General features: G+C 45.1%; 1 protein-coding gene across 1 annotated transcript in view; it reads left to right on the plus strand.

Moving 5' to 3' along the window:
• TNFSF8 (TNF superfamily member 8) overlaps positions 1-20,070 on the plus strand; it is a 61,855-nt gene extending 41,785 nt beyond the window's left edge. The window contains exons 3-4 of the mRNA XM_083161042.1: positions 14,521-14,574; positions 18,636-20,070. Coding sequence (XP_083017168.1) covers positions 14,521-14,574; positions 18,636-19,027 — 446 coding nt within the window. The 3' untranslated portion in view covers positions 19,028-20,070. The remainder of the gene's footprint in view (positions 1-14,520; positions 14,575-18,635) is intronic.
• The last annotated feature ends 1,546 nt before the right edge of the window (positions 20,071-21,616 follow it).

The raw sequence follows: 21,616 nt of genomic DNA on the forward strand, positions 1-21,616 counted from the left end.
TTTATTATACAAACCAGTGTAGTTCCATCGTTTCCATGATGTCACCTTGTTGGGCTCTCAGTATACATTATGTGTTCATTTTATGCCACATTACAGTGGCTCCTGTTCAAAATGTGAAACTTTACAGTGCCCTCCAGTTCAAATGATGCCATGTTACAGTGTACCAGGTTATATATTTTATGTCATATGATAGTTCCTCCATTTTATACTGCGTCACATTACAGGGCCCTAGTTCTTATTATGTAACATTATAGTTACCTCCACATTACAATGAGCAGACCAGATTACAACACATTACAGAGGCCTCCATTTCAAATTATGCCACATTACAGTTTCTCTTAACATAACATCCACTACACACAAAACTCACTTAAATAGTCAGTGTTAAGCAGCAGGTTCAAAACTATGTTTACATAAAGTTGTTTAAAAAAAAAAAAAAAACAACAACATACTGCTGGGTGTAAGGAGGTGCGAATCTGGTGGCTGTGTGTGTACTATTTTTTTTTTTCAAAATCAATGCCCCCTCCTTTAAACAAAAACAAAATATAGTAAGATCGATTGGTGAGGGCAGAGCCAATCAAAGTTGGGGGGCATACTGTTTAACTCATAGCTATTACTGTTAATAAGGGTCGAGGCCAGTAATTTGGAACCTTCGGCCCTCCAGCTGTTGTTGAACTACACATCCCAGCGTGCCCTGCTACAGTAAGCTCTTTGGCCATTCTAAAACTGTTGCAGGGCATGCTGGGATGTGTAGTTCAACAACAGCTGGAGGGCTGAAGGTTCCCCATCCCTGGTCTAGGCTAAAACCGTGTTCTCACTGCAAGTAAGAAGTACAAGGCTTTTACCCGACATTAAAATGCCGGAGACTGCAGGGACGGACCCCCGTTTTCACTGCTAGGCAAATTCCCGGGAGAAGAAGTTCTACCTGGTAATTTGTGTTTTTATGCAGTGAGAATGGGTCAACCCATGTCGGCATACCCGGATCTCAAACACAGGGGAAAAGAAGGGTTTTACCCGTGTATGAGATCCGGGTATGCAACCCGTTCACACTGCAAAAAAAACTGTGTTAAAAGGCAAATTTCCGGGTCTACATGCTAGAACTGGGAATTTGCCTGCAGTGAGAAGGGAAGCGGTACATCTGTCAGAATGAACTTAGGTCTACAGTCATTAGGTCGACCCCACTAGGTCGACTGGCAGGAAGGTCGACCTGACTTAAGGTCGACATGGGCCAAGGTCGACATGACTTAAGGTCGAATTAGCATAAAGGTCGACATGAGGAAGGTCGACTGGTCATAAGGTCGACATGGGTTTTTCACTGTTTTTTTATCCGAATGTCGACACAGTCGACATGGACACAGTTGGCAATGTGAATCGGACCCTCGCATTGCTCACTTCGCTCGCGATGCTTCGGGCACGGTGCCTCGCTGCGCTCGGCACACTATTTTATTCTCCCACCACTTAAGAAGCAACACTTTGCCTGTAAGCTTTATAGTGTTTTTACCCCTTGCTTTGAACAAACCTTGTTGAAGTGTTAAACTAAAAACTAAGTTCCCAAAGCAATACTACAGGGTGGAGTATTTAATTTGCTTTTGATTCTTATTTCCATTTCGCTCCACTTAAACTGAACATTACAATTCAAAATTATTTCTATATGCTGGCAATGTACAAGACCACGTTAAGTTCAATTGGTTTCATGCAGGAAATATTTTTCATTAGACCCCTGTTTAAAATGCTGCGCTGGTAATTGTAACTGAATCTAATTTATTGGTTAGTCTGATTGAGGGAAATATGCACTTTTGAATATCAATGAGTTTTTCCTGTTCAGAATGCAGGAGGGCGCTGATTAAATGTTATCGGCCCACCATCTGCAAAACAATGACGCAGAGACATAGGGTTAGCAAAACTGACCGTGGCCTCTCATTTGTCTCTGCTTGGCACCTTACAGTCTTCTGCTGTGAATAAGTAATAAGACATAGAAAAACTAATCCATTATACCAGGTCATTATAGGAATTACCATACAGTACATGCAGAACGAATGGCGAAGACCCAGATGGAAATGATTAGTCTTGTTATTGCAAATGTTTCAATATTTATGCTATGTGCACACGAGATAATAATTTATGTCAAATGGAACATATAAAATAATAACACACTGGACTAGACAATTTAACATGTACTTTAAATCAATGACACTAATATATGGTACGAGAGCTGTGGTCATTATTGGGGTACAATAGTCACAAACGGATTGGCAGTTTATTTGCGTCGGACACCAGCATTTTGACTTTTTATCCCGGGTTAGTGTCTGACTTGCAACAGCAACTGCTTGCAATCAGGGGCAGATTGGCCTGGCGGGAAACTGGGCCATTTTCTGGTGGGCCGGTCCTGACCTGGCCTCTTTCCTCCCCGGCTGGGCCGTCACTTTCCCCCTGGCCTGCTTCCACAGCGGTTATTGGGCGTGACCGCAGTGTCTGACTCCTGCTCAAACTAAATATGGCCGCAGCCGGCCGCTGCTTTGACCAGTTTAAAGATGGCCACGGGAGGACTGCTGCGCATGTGCGGCCACACGCAGCTCCTCCCATGGTTGTTGTAGTGCAGACTCCAGAGGTGGCCAGAGCGTCGATCGTCGGTGATGTCACCGTGCACACGAACACCCAACCACTACAAGTGTGAAAGTTCAGTGATTTTAGCGTGGCGGTGGGCAGACTCGCTGAAGTGGGGTAAGTGGCATTACCACCCCGGGCTGGTTTTAATTCCTAATCCGCCCCTGCTTGCAATGTCAGCTCCAGTGTATTTTTGTCGGGTTCAGTATAGTTTGCCTACAGTCAACATACTGATGGCCAAATACTGACCACCATTGGCCAATGGTCAAAATTCCAACAGGGTTAAAATGCTGATATTTAAAATTCTGACACGGTCAAAATGGTGATATTTAAAATGGCAGGTCAAAAAGTAGACATTTTTTAAAACTTTTTTTACATAGGGCGACATGGACAACGTATACTATAGGTACATTGACTGCATCCACTTTTGTCACATAAGTGATGTGAATAAGATACAATCATGGCAATTGTGTAATACCACATAATATCAATTTGTTCTAAAGTTTTGTACACATACAAGAATTTTTGTGTGACATTTGACTACTACTCTTTACATTATTGCCCCCTATCAGTTCTTATAATTGAATGTGCAATACTCTTATTTCCTTTTTGTGCGTTTTGATTCCCCCAGACACACACACACTTTTTTTTCTTCCTCTTTAATTTATGTTCAGACATTGATTTTATGCTTATGACAATATGATGATTTAAATTCTTTCCTGTCTGGAAATATATATTTTTTTCTTAATTTTTCTTTCTTTCTTCATTGTTTGGATGTTTTTGCAAATTCAATAAAAGATGACTCCATAAAAAACAAAAAAGTTTTATACACGATAGGCGATGTGTGTACCGAGCTATATGGTAGCTGATAGGACCCGGTAGGGAGCCACCAGTGGCAAGTGCATACACACACCACCTTCCGCAGCATGGCCCTCGCTAGCGATGTCATGCATTGGCCCTGCATACAGTTACATAACAGGTACACACTAGATACTGTGCCCCATATGTCCATCTGTTCCGTAGGATCGTCCAACATATCATCTAGTGCAGTTGTAGCCAACTCCAGTCCCCGAGAGCTACCAACAGTTCATGTTTTCCAGCTCACCTCGCAGGTACACAGGTGCACTCATTACCGACTGACACATTTTAAAAGATCCACAGGTGGAGCTAATTACTTCACTTGTGATTCTGTGAGGAGACCTGGAAAACGTTAACTGATGGTAGCTCTCAAGGACTGGAGTTGGCTACCCCTGATCTAGTGTTTACCCAGATTTAGGTTTATACAGGAAGTAATTTTGCTAAAATGGTGGATTACTGTAAATTATATCGTTATCACTAAAAAACTGTTTAAAATACAAATTGCTGTAAGTCACAGCTCCAGAAAAGATGTACTTGGCAGAGACCATGGACAGACGGGACCACTTTGATGCACTGTGCCGGTGCACATTAAGTTGGTCCCTATGCTTCTGAAACTTGTCTATGGCCCTACAGAAGGGCCATGTCCTCTTAAGGCCCCCATACACTGGGCCAATTTGGGCTTATTCCGATGAATCGGGCCGATCTCCCCAGGAACTGTAGAGCCGCAGTGCCTCCTTGGATTGCCGACGTTACTGGAGGCAGGGCAGAGCCGGATTAAGCCTTCGGGGGGGCCCAGGGCACTTTACAAAGGGGGGCCCCCTCCTACTTGTGATTACTGGCCGCAAACTGCACAGGAGAATATTACACTGTTAAAACACAGAGTACTGGCAGTATAAACTTGGTCAGTGGTCAACTGCAGGGGGGGATTAATAAAAACATATATAAAATACCACATGAAAAGCTTGTGTTTGTTCCTCTGTACCTTACTCTGTGGGAGCCCTGACAGGGTCAGTGCTGCCTCTGATTATAAACCCTCCCATGACAAGGCAGCTGCTGTTGCTGCTGCTGCTATCCTTCATGGGCCTGAAAAACATATGATAAGCTCCACCAAGCAGAGCTCAGCACAAGCCTCTTAGCCTCTGACCTCTTGTGCAAAGTCTAATGGGACTCCCAGTAATGCATTGCACACTTGTGCAGTCAGTGTGCCTTGACTTCTGATGCTCAGCACCATTAATTATTGTCACATTGGCAGATAGGCGAAGCTGAAGCACTACCCCACTCCCATGCACAAAACCATTAGCTATAAAAAAAAATAATAATAATCCAGCCCTGAGGCAGGGACACCAGGAAGAGGAGATACTGTGATAGTTATGAATGGCTCTGCCGACCAAGGCTGTGATTGATGCCACTGCTGCCGTTGCCAGCACTGCTAGGGTGGTAAGTGGCAATATGAATGGAACTGAGTCACTGACGCAGGGATGCCAGGAAGAGGAGATCCTTTGATAGCCGCAGCTGGCTCAACCACCGAGGCTGTGATTAATGCCAATGCCACTGTTGCCACCGCTGCTAGGGCAATAAGTGTCAATATGAATGGAGATGATGCCCAAGCTTGTTACAGATTTTTAGCTGAATATGAGGGAATAAATAATTGGTGGGCTGGAAGAGGGGGGCACTTTTTTATTAGCCTAGGGTGGAACCCTTAAACAGGCCCTGCAGAAACCTCTAGGAAAACGGCACACATGGCATTTTCCACCAGCCCTTTTTTTTTCTATGGATTAATAGACTATGCACTTCATGAGTATAAAGGCCCATACAGACCAAGCAATTTTAAGTTTAAAATTGCTCATTTTGGCTGTTTTGTGTGATATTCAGTGGAAAATCGCCTAGTGTGTATGGCCCACCGATGACAGACTAGCGAGGATGAGTGCCCCAGCATCATCGCTAGCGAGGTCCCACATCAGCTGGTTTTACCAGCATGTCTAGCGATGAGGGCTGGTTTTTCAGCCATCATCTCTGAGTGCGTACAGACGCCACGGCAGCAGGGCTAAACTATGTTATACTTTCAGCCCAACTAACCGCCTAGCTCCCTCCCCCTGCTCCATATAGATTATACTCACGCATCATCATTAGCGACTGGCCCTCCCGCTCTCACGCCACCACAAGCCGTTTGGCCTGCTCCCGCCTCCACCCACACCGTTGCTCTGCTGCTCCCCCTCCCTGCCACACAACCCAGGGGAAATGCCCCGCCTAGTGGAAGGCCCCACTCCCTCCCCCTGCCCCATGTGTGGAGCGTATCTTGGCCGCCAATGATATTTGTAATGCAGTAATATATACATGGCTGGCATGTGCCTGTCATTTATATGTTACTGTCACCACTGCCCACCAACAATATAAGGCAGTAATATATACCAGTGGCATAAGTTCATACCAATTGCCCGGAGGCAAGATAAATGTTGATGCCCCCCCCCCAATACAGACACATACACACCTCTGTCCCGCAAAACAATGGGTATGGCCTCACAACTATTTCTTGGCCTCTGAAGGCATGATGAGGAGAAGCAGTGGTGAAAAGTGAGAGAGTGGGGGAGTGTGAGAGAGGGGAGAAAAGGTAAAAGTAAGTGTGAGAAGTGGGGGGGGTTTGTTAGAGACGGGAGAGTGTGTGAGAGATAGAGAGGGTGAGGGCTGAGCGTAGAAAGGGGTGTGAGAGAGCGTGAAGAGACAGAGTTGAGAGAAAGGGGGGAGAGAGTGTGAGCGGGAATCAAGACAGAGGGGTTAAAGAGAGAGGAGATGGGTGAGAGGGTGAAGAGGAGAGAGAGTTTGAGAGAGAGGAGTGAGAGAGGGGGATGAGAGCAGAAGAGTGAGTGTGTGAGAGGTGGAGAAGAAAGGGGGATGAGAGATATTGAGAGAAGTGGGGGGAGTGAATAAGGTAGATAAGAGAGATAGGGGTGAGAAAAGGAGAGAAGGGTGAGAGTAAGGGAGGGGAGGTAAGTGTGAGAGAGGGGAAGAATAGAGGGGAGGTTGAGGGGAGAATGAGTGTGAGAAAGAGGGAGAAAAGAGATAGGGAGTGGGATTGAGTGTGGAAAAAATAGGGAGAAAGTTAGAGATGGGGGGAGGAAGTGTGCGAAAAAGGGAAAGAAGAGAGAGCATTGATAGAAGTGTGCAGGGAGCAGCATACAGATCAACATTACCTTCTCTGTGTCACTGGATCCCTGTAAGAATGGGAGTCCTCATGGGGGGTTGCCCTATGTCCCACGGAGGTGTTGCAGCTTCCAGTATGTGTCCTGGCTCCCTCCAAGAGTGGTATACGGCCTGCTTCTGTGTGAGGTGATATGCGGGTCGTCCGGCTTCTGTGATATGCGGGTTGGCTGTTTAATATGTAAAAAAAAATCACATAAACGACACGGGTTGTTCGTTCATGTGTCTTGGTGGCCTTCCGAAGTCCTCCACTTTCTCTGTTACTTAACACAAACACACACCTGTTTCACTCAAACATGCACATGCGCAGTCACTCTACACTTAACAGACACACACATCTCTGTCACTTAACATCCACAAACCTGTTTCACTAAAAACACACATGCAGCACTGCACAACACATAACACACTTCTGTAACTAAATAAGTAAACACATACTGTACACTTATAAACATCCATGCACACAGACTGCTTACTGATTAAACACGCCTCCTGGCACATCTCACATTATTTGCATAAATATACCCATTTATTTGGGCTGCAGATAAAGAAAAAATAACCCATACTCACACATATACCTACATAAAGGGGGTCATTCTAATTTGTTCACATCCGCAGTGCATTCGCATGAGGAATCAATGTGTGTATGCGCTGGCGCATGTGTATCGCCACACTATTCGCCAAGCGCAGGCACCCAAAACTGCAGGCAGGGGTGGCTGCGTATATTCGCACCCAGCATTTTATGGTTGTTCCCATGATAATCGGCCCGTGACGTGGGTGCCAGGGGTGGACAGCTGACATCACCGGATGTTAGCTGCCTGCCAAGTTCCTCTCGAGTGTGCACGCATATCTAAGTGAACTGAGAGTCACGATCTGCGTGCACGTTCCACATCATTGGATGGTCGGCGACCATTGAATCATGTGGGTGTTTCCACGTAGCCTGCGAATGGATGTTTATGTTAAACATCCATTTGCAGCCCATGAGAAGGGACATGGAATGCAAGGGGGGGCGATCGGACCGACATTTGGCAGGCGACGTATCACACACCTATACACATGCATATATAGTCATACTGTCACACACTTATACATACCTACACTTATGCATACATATATTCACACACCTATTCACCCATGCACACATTCCAACAGTATAATAATTACACACAGATAAATGCATACAGTATATTATAGTTACACACACAGACACAAATACATACTGTATATAATAGTTACACACACACACACACACACACACATACTGTACATAATAGTTACACACACACACACAGACAGACAGATAAATACATACTGTACATAATAGGTACACATATACACACACACCCACACACAGATAATTACATACTGGATATAACAGTTAAACACACACACACAGTCACACTCACCATGCTGCTGCTGCTGCAGGGCCTGGCTAGCCTGGCAATGACTGTGTGTACAGTCCAGTCCAGTGCCGTGTAGCCACGCCCCCTTTTCAGACTGCTGCTCCGGAGCCACTCGTTCCCTCTTATCTGGCTGCAAGGAAGGTGCAACTGCTGCACAGCACAGTGCACTAACTGCAGCTGGATTGCAGAAACTGAAACTAAAATTAAGCTCCCAGCAGCCCTGAGCTTCCTGCAGCAAGGTCTGCTAGGAGCTGTAGTTTTGTTTTCTTTTTCTTTTATGCGAGTGCACCATGCTCCTCTCTCTGTGCCCCCCCTAGTGGCTAACGCCCGGCGGCAAATGTCTCCATTGCCTCCGGGAGTTACGCCACTGATATATACATTGCTGGCTCAGGCAGCGCTATGCAAAGCCATCCACAAAGCTGCTCATCTACTGGTAATAAAACACCAGGGACCAAATGTAATAGGGGGAGAGTTTCAGAAAGTGAGAGATTTTGGGAGAGTTTTCGCATGTTTTTTAAAGCAGCAATCAATTACATGGCAAAATCAACCTGGTTTTGCAGTGTAATTGTCTGCTTTAAAAAAACATGGGAAACCTCTCCCAAAATCTCTCACTTTCTGAAACTCTCACCCTATTACATTTGGCCCCTGGTTTGAGTGGCTTTCAGCTCAAAATCGCCCAGTGTGTATGGGCCTTAAGACTGCCAAAATCAGGAAAATGTTTTCGGAATGCATTAAATGCCATGCTTCTGTTTTCTCATTGTGGACCACCTTTGAAGCTGCTCAACTGAAGAGAGGTAAAGTACAGAATAGATCACCATTGTTGTAAACATATGCCCTAGGTTCTGTTAGTGGGATAAAACATAGCATACTGTAGGTATTTCAAGAAAAGACTTGTTTGGAAACAATGCAAGGCCAGAAACCTCATGTTCATTTTAATGCACGGATCATTGCTGCAGAACGTCAGCTCAGGATGTGGTTAAACTCTTCTAACATTATGTGCAGTCTGGTTAATGTGTGTCACAAATGATTATCATCTCATAGAAAACTAAATAAAGAGTCATATATTTTCATGTATAAAACTACTGAATGATACCATAGTAACACATCTATTCTCATCCAGCCTGGTGACTGAACAGGTGGTGAGACTGATTTTAATAAGCATTCTGTATAGATAATCTAAATAACAGGTTATCCCCAATCATAGCCCTTTCACACATACAGATGGAATGGAGCGCCTCTGATCCTTAGTCGGGGATCGCCAGCATGCAACGAAGGGGGTTAGTCGTGAAGCAGCTACGGAGGGAGTGATCCCTCAACAACAAGAAACTAAAAATGATATCCCTTTCACATCGCACTTTTAAAACGGTATATTGCCGTTTTTTTTTTCCATTTTAAAACGTTTAAGGCTGCAATGTGAAAGTGCCAGAGTTGATTTACCGGTTAAAGTTAACCGGTATTTCAACACGGTTAAAAAGCAGAGTCCTACACGTTTTAAAGCCGTTTTTTTGGCAGTTTGAACAGCTCTATTTCAATGGCTTGAAACGTGTCCCTTGGGGGTTAATCGGGTTGAATGTTTGAATGGTATTAAATGATTTTTAAAATGGTTTTCACCTGCAATGTGAAAGGTCTCAAGGCTCAGACCCATTTTAAAGTCCCATTTAAGAATACCGTGTCATTACCCATTTCTGCAATGTGAAAGCAGTATAAGAGTAGCGCTAACCAATAATAACATTTAAAAAAAAAACATGAAGTTTAATAATACAAAGAAACACAATAAAAACATGAGAAGCACGAGGCACCTTGGACACTTTAAATGAATGAATTATTATGCAGTAAGTAGATCTATGAATGCTGGCAGAAAGAGTCCACAGGTACAGATGTAGAGGTATAATTACCAGAATTTTGTGTCCATTCTGGAAATTCATCCAGTTTAAAAAGCATAGCAGCAGTATCCTACATAATGGTGGCATAGAGAGAGTGAGGGAATTCCTCTGGAGTGTGGGGTGCAAATCTGGATGGCATCTGGTCTGGATCCGATGGGTGCAGATGTGACAATCAAGTGCCCAGGTCCTCTGCTCCTCCTAACGCATTTCACTGTAACTGGGTACAGCTTTGTCAAAGGTACGACTTACCTTTGACAAAGCTGTACCTAGTTACAATGAAACGTGTTAAGAGGACCTGGACATTTGTTTGTCACATCTGCACCCATCGGATCCAGACCAGCCACCATCCAGATTTGCACCCCACACTCCAGAAGTTTTCCCTCACTCTCTCTCCTTGGAGTGGGACCGAAACGTTGGGACAGAACCGACAGGTTCAGTAATTCTTTTTTTGTTGCCAAATATATTTATCTTGTATTAAAGTTAATAATCTTTAAGATCTTTTTTTGTAGACCGCACTCAACCCACAGTAATCGGTGAGTGCGAGGGCACGTGTGTGTGTGTGTATATATATATATATATATATATATATATATATATATGTGTGTATATATATATATATATATATCCCCAATATTCCACTACGCGCTCAAAGAATTAATATAAATAATAATTAGTACAGTATTGGCTGACCTACCACAATGTTCCCTGAGGGTAAGGAAACAGAAAGACCACAAGTTTTTACCCAATAGTATGGCGCCTATAATTTAAATATATAGTGATGATCCAATTTCAGTGACAGAGAAAGATTTCATCAGAAATTATTTATTTTGATCCTTCAATGAGTTGTCATCAGTGTTACAGTGTTATGGGACATTTCCTAGACTTACTCAGCTATACGATAGAAAGGGTATATCCTTCCTGGAGCTGACGTCAACCCCCTCCCCTAAAACCTTAGGCACGCCTAGCACTTTCCCGGACAATCACAGCATTTTCCTAGGCAAAGCTGCATTGTTCCCCACTAAAAGAATGGTTTCCACCCCCAGAACCCTACTTCCTGTCAATCACCTTGCAAACAGCTTGCAAATAGATAACGCAGCAGGATTTCATTGCCGTAAGGCAGGCATGTCCAAACTGTGGCCCTCCAGCTGTTGTGAAACTACACATCCCAGCATGCCTTGCCATACTTTTAGCATTCCCTAATAGCAAAACTGTGGCAAGGCATGATGGGACTTGTAGTTTCACAACAGCTGGAGGGCCATAGTTTGGACATGCCTGCTTAAGGCTTTGTGTATGTGTACTATGCTACGGTCGGTGCGAATGGGCAGTGTATCGATAATCAGTCGCTGTTCGAATTTGCAGACACGTGTTCCGGTCATTACCCCGCATGTTCTTAACATATACATAAAGAATTAAGGTTATCTGAACATAATTAATACAGTGGCCTGCAGAAAGGAATCAAGATGGCAATAGCACATCAAGCCCAAAGGTGTTGCAGATTTAGTAGCATTACTACTCGAAATAAATAAGGTTGGTTTTTGAAACCTGTGAGTCTCAAAGTCATTTAAAGAAATAAGCTACTGTACTAAATAATTCATTATTTTATTCAAAGATGATTGTTCTTACAACATACTTTGTCATTTCAGCTTTTTTTTTTATCTCCTTGATCAAATGAAACACAAAGTACTGTACAGATGAAATGCAAAATATCAGATATAATATTGGTATACTGTAAATCTATTCTGAACATCAAACTTTGAAAAGGATCATACACAAGGCCACACATTTCCTTAGCTCAGCTGCATCCCCAAATTACAAATTAATTCTTTTGTGTGAAATTTCTAAGCCGTAATGGCTTCCTGCTTCACTGCGCAGTTCCTTTCACAAATGACAAAAGCAAAAACAATTCAGATTACTAGTTGGAAAAATATGAAAATGTTGAAATTTCTCATGTGAATCCAGCAGAGGGAGATGTTTATTACATTTGATACTTCGTTACATTTCCTAATCAAAATGTACAGGCCCTTGTTTCATCGTAGTCACTACAGATTTCAAAAGACAGGTGTCAAAAATGTTTCAAATAAAATAATACATTTAAAATCTGTAGATTACAGCTAAGGGGTACATTTGCTAAAGTACTGGTTTATAGAAGTGGACATATTACTCATAATAATCAGTTGGATCGGGCCAGAGCTGACGTCACACGCCCAGGGCCACTGAGAGGTATGCCAGGCCCCGTTAAATTTTTGGGGGTGTGGCCACCTCTTGCTATTAGGCCAGGCACCAAACATTTTAACAGGAAAAGAGTGAAAAAAACCCTGTAAAGTAAACCTTGACCCGGGTAATTGGTACATGCCCCCCCTTCTCAGCGGCCCTGCACACACCCTCAAACGCCTGGGTGCACCTTTGCTTTCCCTAACACTCCACAAAATGGGCAGTTACCTCCCCCAAACGCCAGCAATTGTCAATAAATTTGATTATGATCGGTAATCAAAAGTGGCTTGCGCATTTTATCGATAATCACCCGGCCTGGGAATTCGTGCGATCAGATCTGAATAACCCCATATGTCCTTGATAATCTACCATGCAGGGCTTGATCAACACCCAGTGACCAATAGGAATCAGCTGATTTAATTCTCTCCTTAACCCTAATATTAATGCTAATAAAAATACTGACATTCTGTCAATGTTTACATTTTTATCAGGTGTCAACAGTAATGATGTCGATAACATAACCGTTTATACATTATCAATGTCATCTTTCTGCTGTTGACATTATGAATACCAACATTGAAATCATCATCATTCTGTGCTGAGGGTATGAGGTGGTGCAGATTAATATGAAGATATTGTTCTGAAGGTGCCCGTACACGGAACGATGTTCTCATGCATTTCCTCCTCCTAGCTAGTCAATTCTGACGGTGACATCATCCTATCTAGTTAGTCCTGACCATGATGTCATCCTTCCTTGTCTGTCCTGACCATATCCTCATCCAACCTCGTCTGTTCTGATCATCCTTCCCAGTCTGCCCCATCTGTTTATTCACCCAGTCACCTCTGACTGTGCCATCATCCTATCCAGTCTGTTCTGAATGCTTCCTCATTCTACAGTATATAGCAAGCATCGCCAACCTGTGGCTCTCAAGCTGCTGTGAAACAACCAGTTCCAGCATGACCTGTTACAATTTTGTTATGAGGGACTGCTAAAACTGTGGCAGGGCATGCTGGGATGTGTAGTTTCATAACAGCTGGAGAACCGCAGGTTGGCCAGGCCTGCTATATAGTCGGTTCCCACATTGTCCTCATCTTACCAAGTCTGTCCTGACTGTGGGCCTTATTCTAGTTCACTCTTTTTGACAAAATCCTTCTTAGATGGACAAAACCATGCTGCACTGCAGGGGGGCAGATGTAAAATGTGCAGAGATTATTAGATTTGGGTGAGTTATTTTGTTTCTGTGCAGGGTAAATACTGGCTGCTTTATTTTTACACTGCAATATAGATCTTACTTTGAAGTAAAACCCCACCCAAATCTAATTCTCTCTGCACAAGTTACATCTGCCCCCTGCAGTGCACATGGTTTTGTCCATCTAAAAAGGATTTTGTCAGAAAGAGTGAACTAGAATAAGGCCCTATGTGCTCATCCCTCCTCCTCTGTCCTGACTGTGTGCTCATCCCTCCTCCTCTGTCCTGACTGTGTGCACATCCCTCCTCCTCTGTCCTGACTGTGTGCTCATCCCTCCTCCTCTGTCCTGACTGTGTGCTCATCCCTCCTCCTCTGTCTTGACTGTGTGCTCATCCCTCCTCCTCTGTCCTGACTGTGTGCTCATCCCTCCCCCTCTGTCCTGACTGTGTGCTCATCCCTCCTCCTCTGTCCTGACTGTGTGCACATCCCTCCTCCTCTGTCCTGACTGTGTGCTCATCCCTCCTCCTCTGTCCTGACTGTGTGCTCATCCTACCTAGTTGGTCCTGACCATGTTGTGATCCTTCCTTGTCTTTCCTGACCATTTCTTCATCCTACTTACTGTAGTTTCTCGTGATCCTGTTCTCAGTGCCTGACCAGCCTGGTTTGTGTGTCACACAGCAGCAGCATTTGGGGACAACAATGCTGGAATCCATTGGCTAAGATCCGCAAGAATTACTCAGCCAATCAGTGGTCAGCCCATTGATTTGAATGGTACTTGGTGCCCAAATCTGAAACCCAAAATCTGCTGCCTTGTTTCTGGATCTGAGACAGGTGGGAGATCGAAGTCCAAAAACTAAACCCGCTTGTCTCTACCAGAAAATAGTTTGTGCACAATACAGTCAGTTGCTGAAAATGGACATAGTCCATGATGCACTTTCACAGATGCTCCTCACTGGTATGAATCCCAGTTTGCCTCATGGTGTCCTGAATATAAACACAGTCTCTCCATCCAACAAAGAACTGCAACTTTTGAATTCCACAAGGAGGATTAGTGAGCGCTGGGGCTGCTGGCTTTCTTCTGTGTATTTATGTATTAAGTAGGTAACACATTTGGTTACGGGGTTAGCAAAGTAACCTGTATACATTCAGTTTCATTTCTACATACTTTTGTTTCAGATCCACACTCTCAGCTCTGCACAGCAAGCAAAAAAGTGCATGCACAACTCAAGTGTAAGTATAAAAGCTTAATCAAGATGCGACTTAAAGTGTTCGTACTGTACTCTTAATGAAGTAACAAAAATCTGAATCATCCCCATAGAACAGAAAGGTCAGAAATATTAAAATGTTGCTCTCGTACTGCATAGTTGTCCACCCTCCTGCATTATGCAGGAGACTCCCTGACATAGCAGTAATCTCCCTTTCTCCCTCATTAGTCTAGCATGTCACCTAGCCCACATTACACTATTGCATCATAGTTACCCCCCCCCCCCCCCTCCTCCTGCATTCTGCAGGAGACTCCCTGACATAGCAGCAATCTCCCTCTCTCCCTCATTAGTCTGGCAATCTCCCTGATGTCACCTAACCCACATTACACTGTTACATCATAGTTACCTCCCCTCCTGTGTTCTGCAGGAGATTCCCTGACTTAGCAACAATCTCCCTCTCTCCCTCATTAGTCTAGCAATCTCCCTCCTGTCACCTAGCCCACATTATATTGTTACATTTTTGGGGGAAAAGGAATGAGAGACAGATACATTTACATTGAATCATCAGCACCATTTCCCAGCACTTTACCAAGTATAGGGCCTTATTTTGGTTCATTCTTTCTGACAAAATCCTTCTTAGATGGGCAAAACCATGTGCACTGCAGGTGGGGCAGGTGTTACTTGTGCAGAGAGAATTAGATTTGGGTGGGGTTTTACTTCAAAGTGAGATCTATATTGCAGTGTAAAAATAAAGCAGTCAGTATTTTCCCTGCACAGAAACAAAATTACTCACCCAAATCTAATTCTCTCTGCACATGTTACATCTGCCCCCCCTGCAGTGCACATGGTTTTGTCCATCTAAGAAGGATTTTGTCAGAAAGAATGAACCAAAATAAGGCCCCTAGTATCTCTTACTAACTGCTTTGGGGCTCATCTACATTTGTATATAAGTCGTTTTAAAAGATTCCTCTCAGATGTAGCAGTACACACCCATGCTTCTAGGTGCCACGTTCACAATCTCTATTCACAATCTCTCTATATATGGAACTAGACACGCCCTTTGGGTGGAGCATGACACTCCCCCTCAATTGGGGGCTCTGCAAAATTATACTACCAACTATAATCTCCCTGAAAATAGTTTTTAAAAGTAGGCAACTATGCTATACTGCAGACCAGGGTTGCTGACTGTCCAGGGGAGGGCAGCCAGCTCAGTGAAGCAGGAGGCGGAGAAGTGGCAAAGCAATAGCACTGGCAATTGTGCCCATCTTTTGGGTCTCATTCCACGAGGATAAATAGGTATGCCCCGCCCACACCCAAAGAGTGGGAAAGCCTCCTCTGCAGTGGGCAGTCTGGGTGGCCGATGATACAATTCTTACTGAATCCCTTAATTCTACCCACACCCCTGGCTGTGTAATGCTGGTCATCTCTGCATTATCAAGCAGGACGTGGCTATCATTACGTGTCCTGTGCCACCACGCCACCCAAAGTGTACCATCCCCTCCACTGCACCCACACCCACTGTTATAGGTCAAATTATTTTAAAATAAAATACAAATAAGACATAAATAGAAGAACACATGGGGTACTGTAGGTTTTGTAGAGTTTGGAGAATGAATAGTTGTCTCACAAGTAACATTGTTTTCTTGTCTTCAAAGTATTGTAGAATCTTAAAATTTTCTGTTATGCCCTGTACACATGGGTCGATGGAAGCTTTGTGCTGAGCGATCTAGTTAAGCACAGATTGCTCAGCACACAGTGCTGTGTGCTGAGCGATCTGTCACGGGGCGATGACTAGATTTAATATAAGAAGAAAAATAATTAAATATAAAAATATAACTTTTATTAAATTAAGACTGCGAAATCTAAAATAACACATCAAGGGAGATGTGTACGAACAATCGTGCAGCCATCAGATACACACCCTGAAATCGCCCATGACATGTGACATACCTTCATCCTCCCAATCACTCCCCTTAAACTCCTTATTGCACCTCCGGACAGCCACTTTCTGTCAATCTGTGACAATTCTGTTATACCCCCTTTACACCTCCGCAAAAATGCGGGTTTTCCCTCGTGGACCCAGGTCAACAGCAGTCTAAAAATACCAATTTATATTACGGAGCACAGTTGTCTCTAGGGATGCTAATCCCGGGGCATTTTTTCAATCCAGGGATCCGGGATTGAAAAATGCTCAATCCCGGGATTCCCGGGATCCCGGGATTGGCATCCCCACCAAAAAAAAACATTTTTAGCATAGGACCCACCCCGGCCGACCCGCACATCTACTTACATTAGGGTACGGGCGGGCGGCCGAGTTGGTTTGGAGGTGCACGGTGCCTCCCGGCAAGTGCACCTCCATAGAAGACAGCAGGCGGGCGGAGGCAGGCGGGCGGCGGAGAAGAGGCGGGCAGGCGGAGGCGGGCAGGCGGGCGGAGTCAGGCCGGCGTGCTGGCGGGCGGTGGAGAAGAGGCGGGTAGGCGGTCACTGGTGACGTGTGGCCTGCGCAGCGTGACCTCTACTGTCACGCTACGCAGGCCGCACGCCGGGTCAGGTTACGAGAACAGCCGGGCAGCGCCTGAGTGAGTGCTCAGACGCTGCCCGGCATTAGACTGCGCATGCGCAGTCTAATCCCGAAATCCCGGGATTGGATTCTCCAATCCCGGGATTAAAATCCCGGACTTTTTTAGGGAAAATCCCGGGATCCTGCCGATCCCGATCCCGGAATTGGCCACACTAGTTGTCTCCAATATTCAAATTACGGCAACAGAGTTCCACATACATAAATGCCCCCACAGTGCAGGTACTCTGCGGACAGAATACACTCTTCCCGGCATGCTGTTTCCCAGGTAGCGGGTCCAACAATGTGGGTGCTGCAGCCGCAAATTAGCAAATTAATATGGCAGCCCAGCAGAGGGACTCGGGCGCGTGGGTGCTCACCAATTTCCGTGGGTGCTCGGTCCTTGAGCACCCACAGAATAGGCACCTATGAACCCATGTCCCTTTACACGGGACTTCTACCCAAGTCCTGACCAGGGTGGAACACGGGCATGACCTGGGAGGAGGGCAGTGTAAATGGGTAGGCCAGTTCTTCTGACCCGGCTCCCCTATTTACAGCAATGGGGGAAGCCCAAACTCTGGACCACTTCATCCTGCGGCCAACATGGAGGTCGGGCAGGGGGGCGCACACAGCCTCCGCTGCTGTCTGCTGTACTCTGTCATCCATTCACCTCACAGATGGGGGCTGGGGGTGCACGGCCAGCTTACCTTGGTGCTGGGCTTGCCCCCAGCACGACTATCAGCGGTCCCGGTGCTTGGAGATGCTGTCAACTCCAAGTGCTGCCCCCGTTTACACTGCGGGTCGGCACTGAAGTGTAAAAGGTGCAAATCCCGTATCCGACCTGGCTTGGAACCGTATTCCAAATACCGGGTCGGATCCGGGATTTGGGTGTAAAAGGGTATAATAAAGTTCTCTGTATGAGTGGGATCACAGTGGCACCCTTGCACATGAACATTGTGATTGCAACAAATGCACAGTTTTGCAATAATCGCTCCGTTGTGTGATAATCAGCCATTGCATTTCAATATGAATTTGGTTCAATGTCAACAGAGCTGTAGAGAGTCTACTAAAGGGGACATGGCCAAATTTGTGAGGTATAGTCAGTCCCCCCTCCATGGAAAAAACTATGCATGGCGACATGAAGGTGCCTTGACAGTCCTGACCTCCTGGCCTTGTAATTAATACCTACATGCCCCAAAACACACACCACCCATTTATATTATCAATGACAAGCTATTGTATACTATACCGTCTTACCTCACTGAGATATGCGCTCGTGCAATACCCTAAATTTCCAAAGCTTTCAGTATTTTGAGGATTAGAAAATGTGCTCCAAATTAACTCCACTGGACTAAAGTAAGATGGACGTCTAATAAATATTATTTTCATTGACAAAAAGTAACCGTCATCATATTAAATCTTTATTGCAGTAGCGAAATTTACTATGTGTTTAATTATCTGCCATATTTTACTTAATGTATGTCACCTTGCTGAGCTTTATTAAATATAATTTTGTTTTTGTTCTTTAGGGTGCACTAAAGAAAAACACTCTTCTAGCACACTTCTGTGGAAAAAGGACGGTCCTCTACGCGGGATCAAATATCAAGATGGAAACCTCACTATTTCAACCAAGGGGCTATATTTTGTCAACTGCCATCTTCACTTTGCTATCAAAGATTGTCTTCGAAAAGATGAAGACTTAAGGACCAGTTTGGTAGTGAATGGAAGACCGGTACATGAAATGCTGTATACGTTACGGAAAAACAACACCAGCTGCAGCAAGATCTACAGGGATCAGCATTTTAGCCTCCAGATAGAACTGAATGCTTCGGACAATGTGTCCATCCAAACAAACCACGCTGATTGGCTAAATGGGGGGCTACTGGCTGACAGCATTGTGTTTGGGGCTTTCATATTATAGGAATACTTGAGAAAAACAAACTATATTTATCATTTTGAATTTTTTGTCTCCCTCTAAAACAATGTGTTTTATCAAGTTCAACACCTCAAAAGTTGAATGGATCCGAACAAAACCAAAAAGCTAGTCTGAATCTCTGATTAGATACTGTCCAGAGTCCTGAACTGAACCTTAATCCATAAATGAACCAAACACTCGTAGGTGGTTTTGCCAAAACTAACTCCAAAACCCAATGATGAATAACAACCCCAAAAAAAAGGGAGTCTATGCACGAGACGTACATTCAATTATAAAATAAAATATAAATGAAAATACATTGGTGCAAACCCAAAACTTTATTGTGAAATTAATCATTAAGATGAGTAGGCAGTGATAGTTGTAAATGTTTGTGCTAGGCAGGGCTGGATTAAGGGGGGCTCAGGGGGGCAGTACCTCTGGGTCTCCCTCTATCTAGGGCCCAGGGGCTGTGGTCGGCATGTACAGTATTTTTAAGATTTTTTAGCTAAAGGTTTTGTGCATGGGAGTGTGGGGTAGTGCTGCAGCTTCACCTATCTGCCAATGTGATAATGATTAATGGTGCTGAGCACCAGGAGCCAAGGCACACTGGCTGCACAAGTGTGAAGTGCATTATTGGGAGTTGACTAAGTAGTAGTAGTAGTAGTACGTTTATTTATAGGGCGCCGCAAAGTGTCCGCAGCGCCGTACATAGCAAACAAAAAAAATGACGAGGTAACGTACAGGGTGTGTTGAAAAATACAGTATAAATGGGGGTATAGCTGGTAGAACTAAAATCAGCATCAGTTCAGAAGTAGGTGTCAAAATTGTCAAGGAGACTAAAGATGAAGTAGAGGAAGGGAAGAACAGGACAGGAGCACAGGTGAGGTAAAGAGGTAGGGTGAGTACGTGAGGAAGGAGGGCCCTACTCATAAGAGTTAACATACTAAAAATAGGTGGGTGGACGAACGAAAAACAATAGGATAAGTAGGAACGGAGGGGAACGGAGGCAGGATAAGAGGATCAAAAGAGGTTAGGAGGAGGGATAGGCTAGTCGAAAAAAGTGGGTTTTGAGGGAGCGCTTGAAGGAGGTAAGGGAATCAGAAAGCCTGATGGGTGGCGGGAGGTTGTTCCAGTGCAGGGGGGCAGCGCGAGAGAAGTCTTGGACACGGGAGTGGGAGGAGGTGATTAGGTGAGAGGTCAGTCGGCGGTCAGCGATGGAGCGAAGAGGACGGGAGGGAGTGTGGATAGAGATCAGTGAAGAGAGGTAAGGAGCGGTGGAGGAGGAGAGAGCTTTGTAGGTGGTGGTGAGGAGTTTAAAGAGAACTCGGAAAGGAATGGGGAGCCAGTGAAGAGATAGACAGAGGGGGGAGGCGGAGGTAGAGCGGCGGGAGAGGAAGATGAGCCTAGCAGCAGCGTTAAGAATGGATTGGAGAGGTGCGAGGCGGGTGAGAGGTAGCCCGGAGAGAAGGATGTTGCAGTAGTCAAGGCGGGAGATGACAAGAGAGTGAATGAGAATTTTGGTCGCGTCAGTGGAGAGGAATGGTCTGATGCGTGAGATGTTGCGTAGGTGAAAGCGGCAAGACTGTGAGAGAGCACGAATGTGGGGGGTGAAAGAGAGGGAGGAGTCAATGATGACACCAAGGCAGCGCGTTTGGTCGGTGGAGGTGATCTCGGTTTCACCAATACTGATGGAGATAGTGGGAGAAGAGGGGATGTTCGGGGGATGGAAGATTAGAAGTTCAGTTTTAGCCATGTTTAGCTTCAGGAAGCGTTGGGTCATCCAGGCTGAGATGGCTGTGAGGCATTCAGAGACCTTGGACAGGAGTGATGGGGATAGATCGGGGGAAGAGAGATAGATTAGGGTATCATCAGCATAAAGGTGGTAATGAAAACCATAGGAGCTGATGAGAGTGCCCAGAGAGGTGGTGTAGAGAGAGAAGAGGAGAGGGCCAAGGACAGACCCTTGGGGAACACCGACTGGCTGCGGGGTAGTAGGAGAGGAGGAGCTCGGAGTGGAGACGGAGAAGGAGCGATCGGAGAGGTATGAGGTGAACCAGGAGAATACCGTGCCAGTGATGCCAAAGGAGCGGAGTGTGTTGAGCAGGAGAGGGTGGTCAACAGTGTCAAAGGCAGCTGACAGATCAAGCTGGATGAGGATAGAGAAGAGGCCTTTGGATTTAGCCGATATTAGATCGTTAGTGACTTTGGTCAGGGCAGTTTCAGTGGAATGTAAAGGGCGGAACCCGGATTGGAGGGGGTCGAGAATGGAGTTAGCAGTAAGGTGGTTTAGGAGACGATTATAGGTCAGACGTTCTAGGAGTTTGGAGGCAAAAGGGAGGAGGGAGATGGGCCTGTAGTTGGATGGGGAGTTGGGGTCCAGATTTGTTTTTTTGAGAATTGGGGAGACAAGAGCGTCCCATGAGCGTCCCATGAGACTTTGCGCAGGAGGTCAGAGGCTGAGAGGCTTGTGCTGAGCTCTGATTGGTGGAGCTCATCACATGCTTCTTAAGCCCACGGAGGACAGCAACTGCAGCAGCCTTGTCATGGGAGGGTTTTTAATCAGAGGAAGCACTGAGTCTGTGAGGTCTCCTACAG

This window comes from Crinia signifera, chromosome 9 (genome assembly GCF_055691185.1).
Source record: "Crinia signifera chromosome 9, ASM5569118v1, whole genome shotgun sequence".
Classification (NCBI taxonomy): Eukaryota; Metazoa; Chordata; class Amphibia; order Anura; family Myobatrachidae; genus Crinia; species Crinia signifera.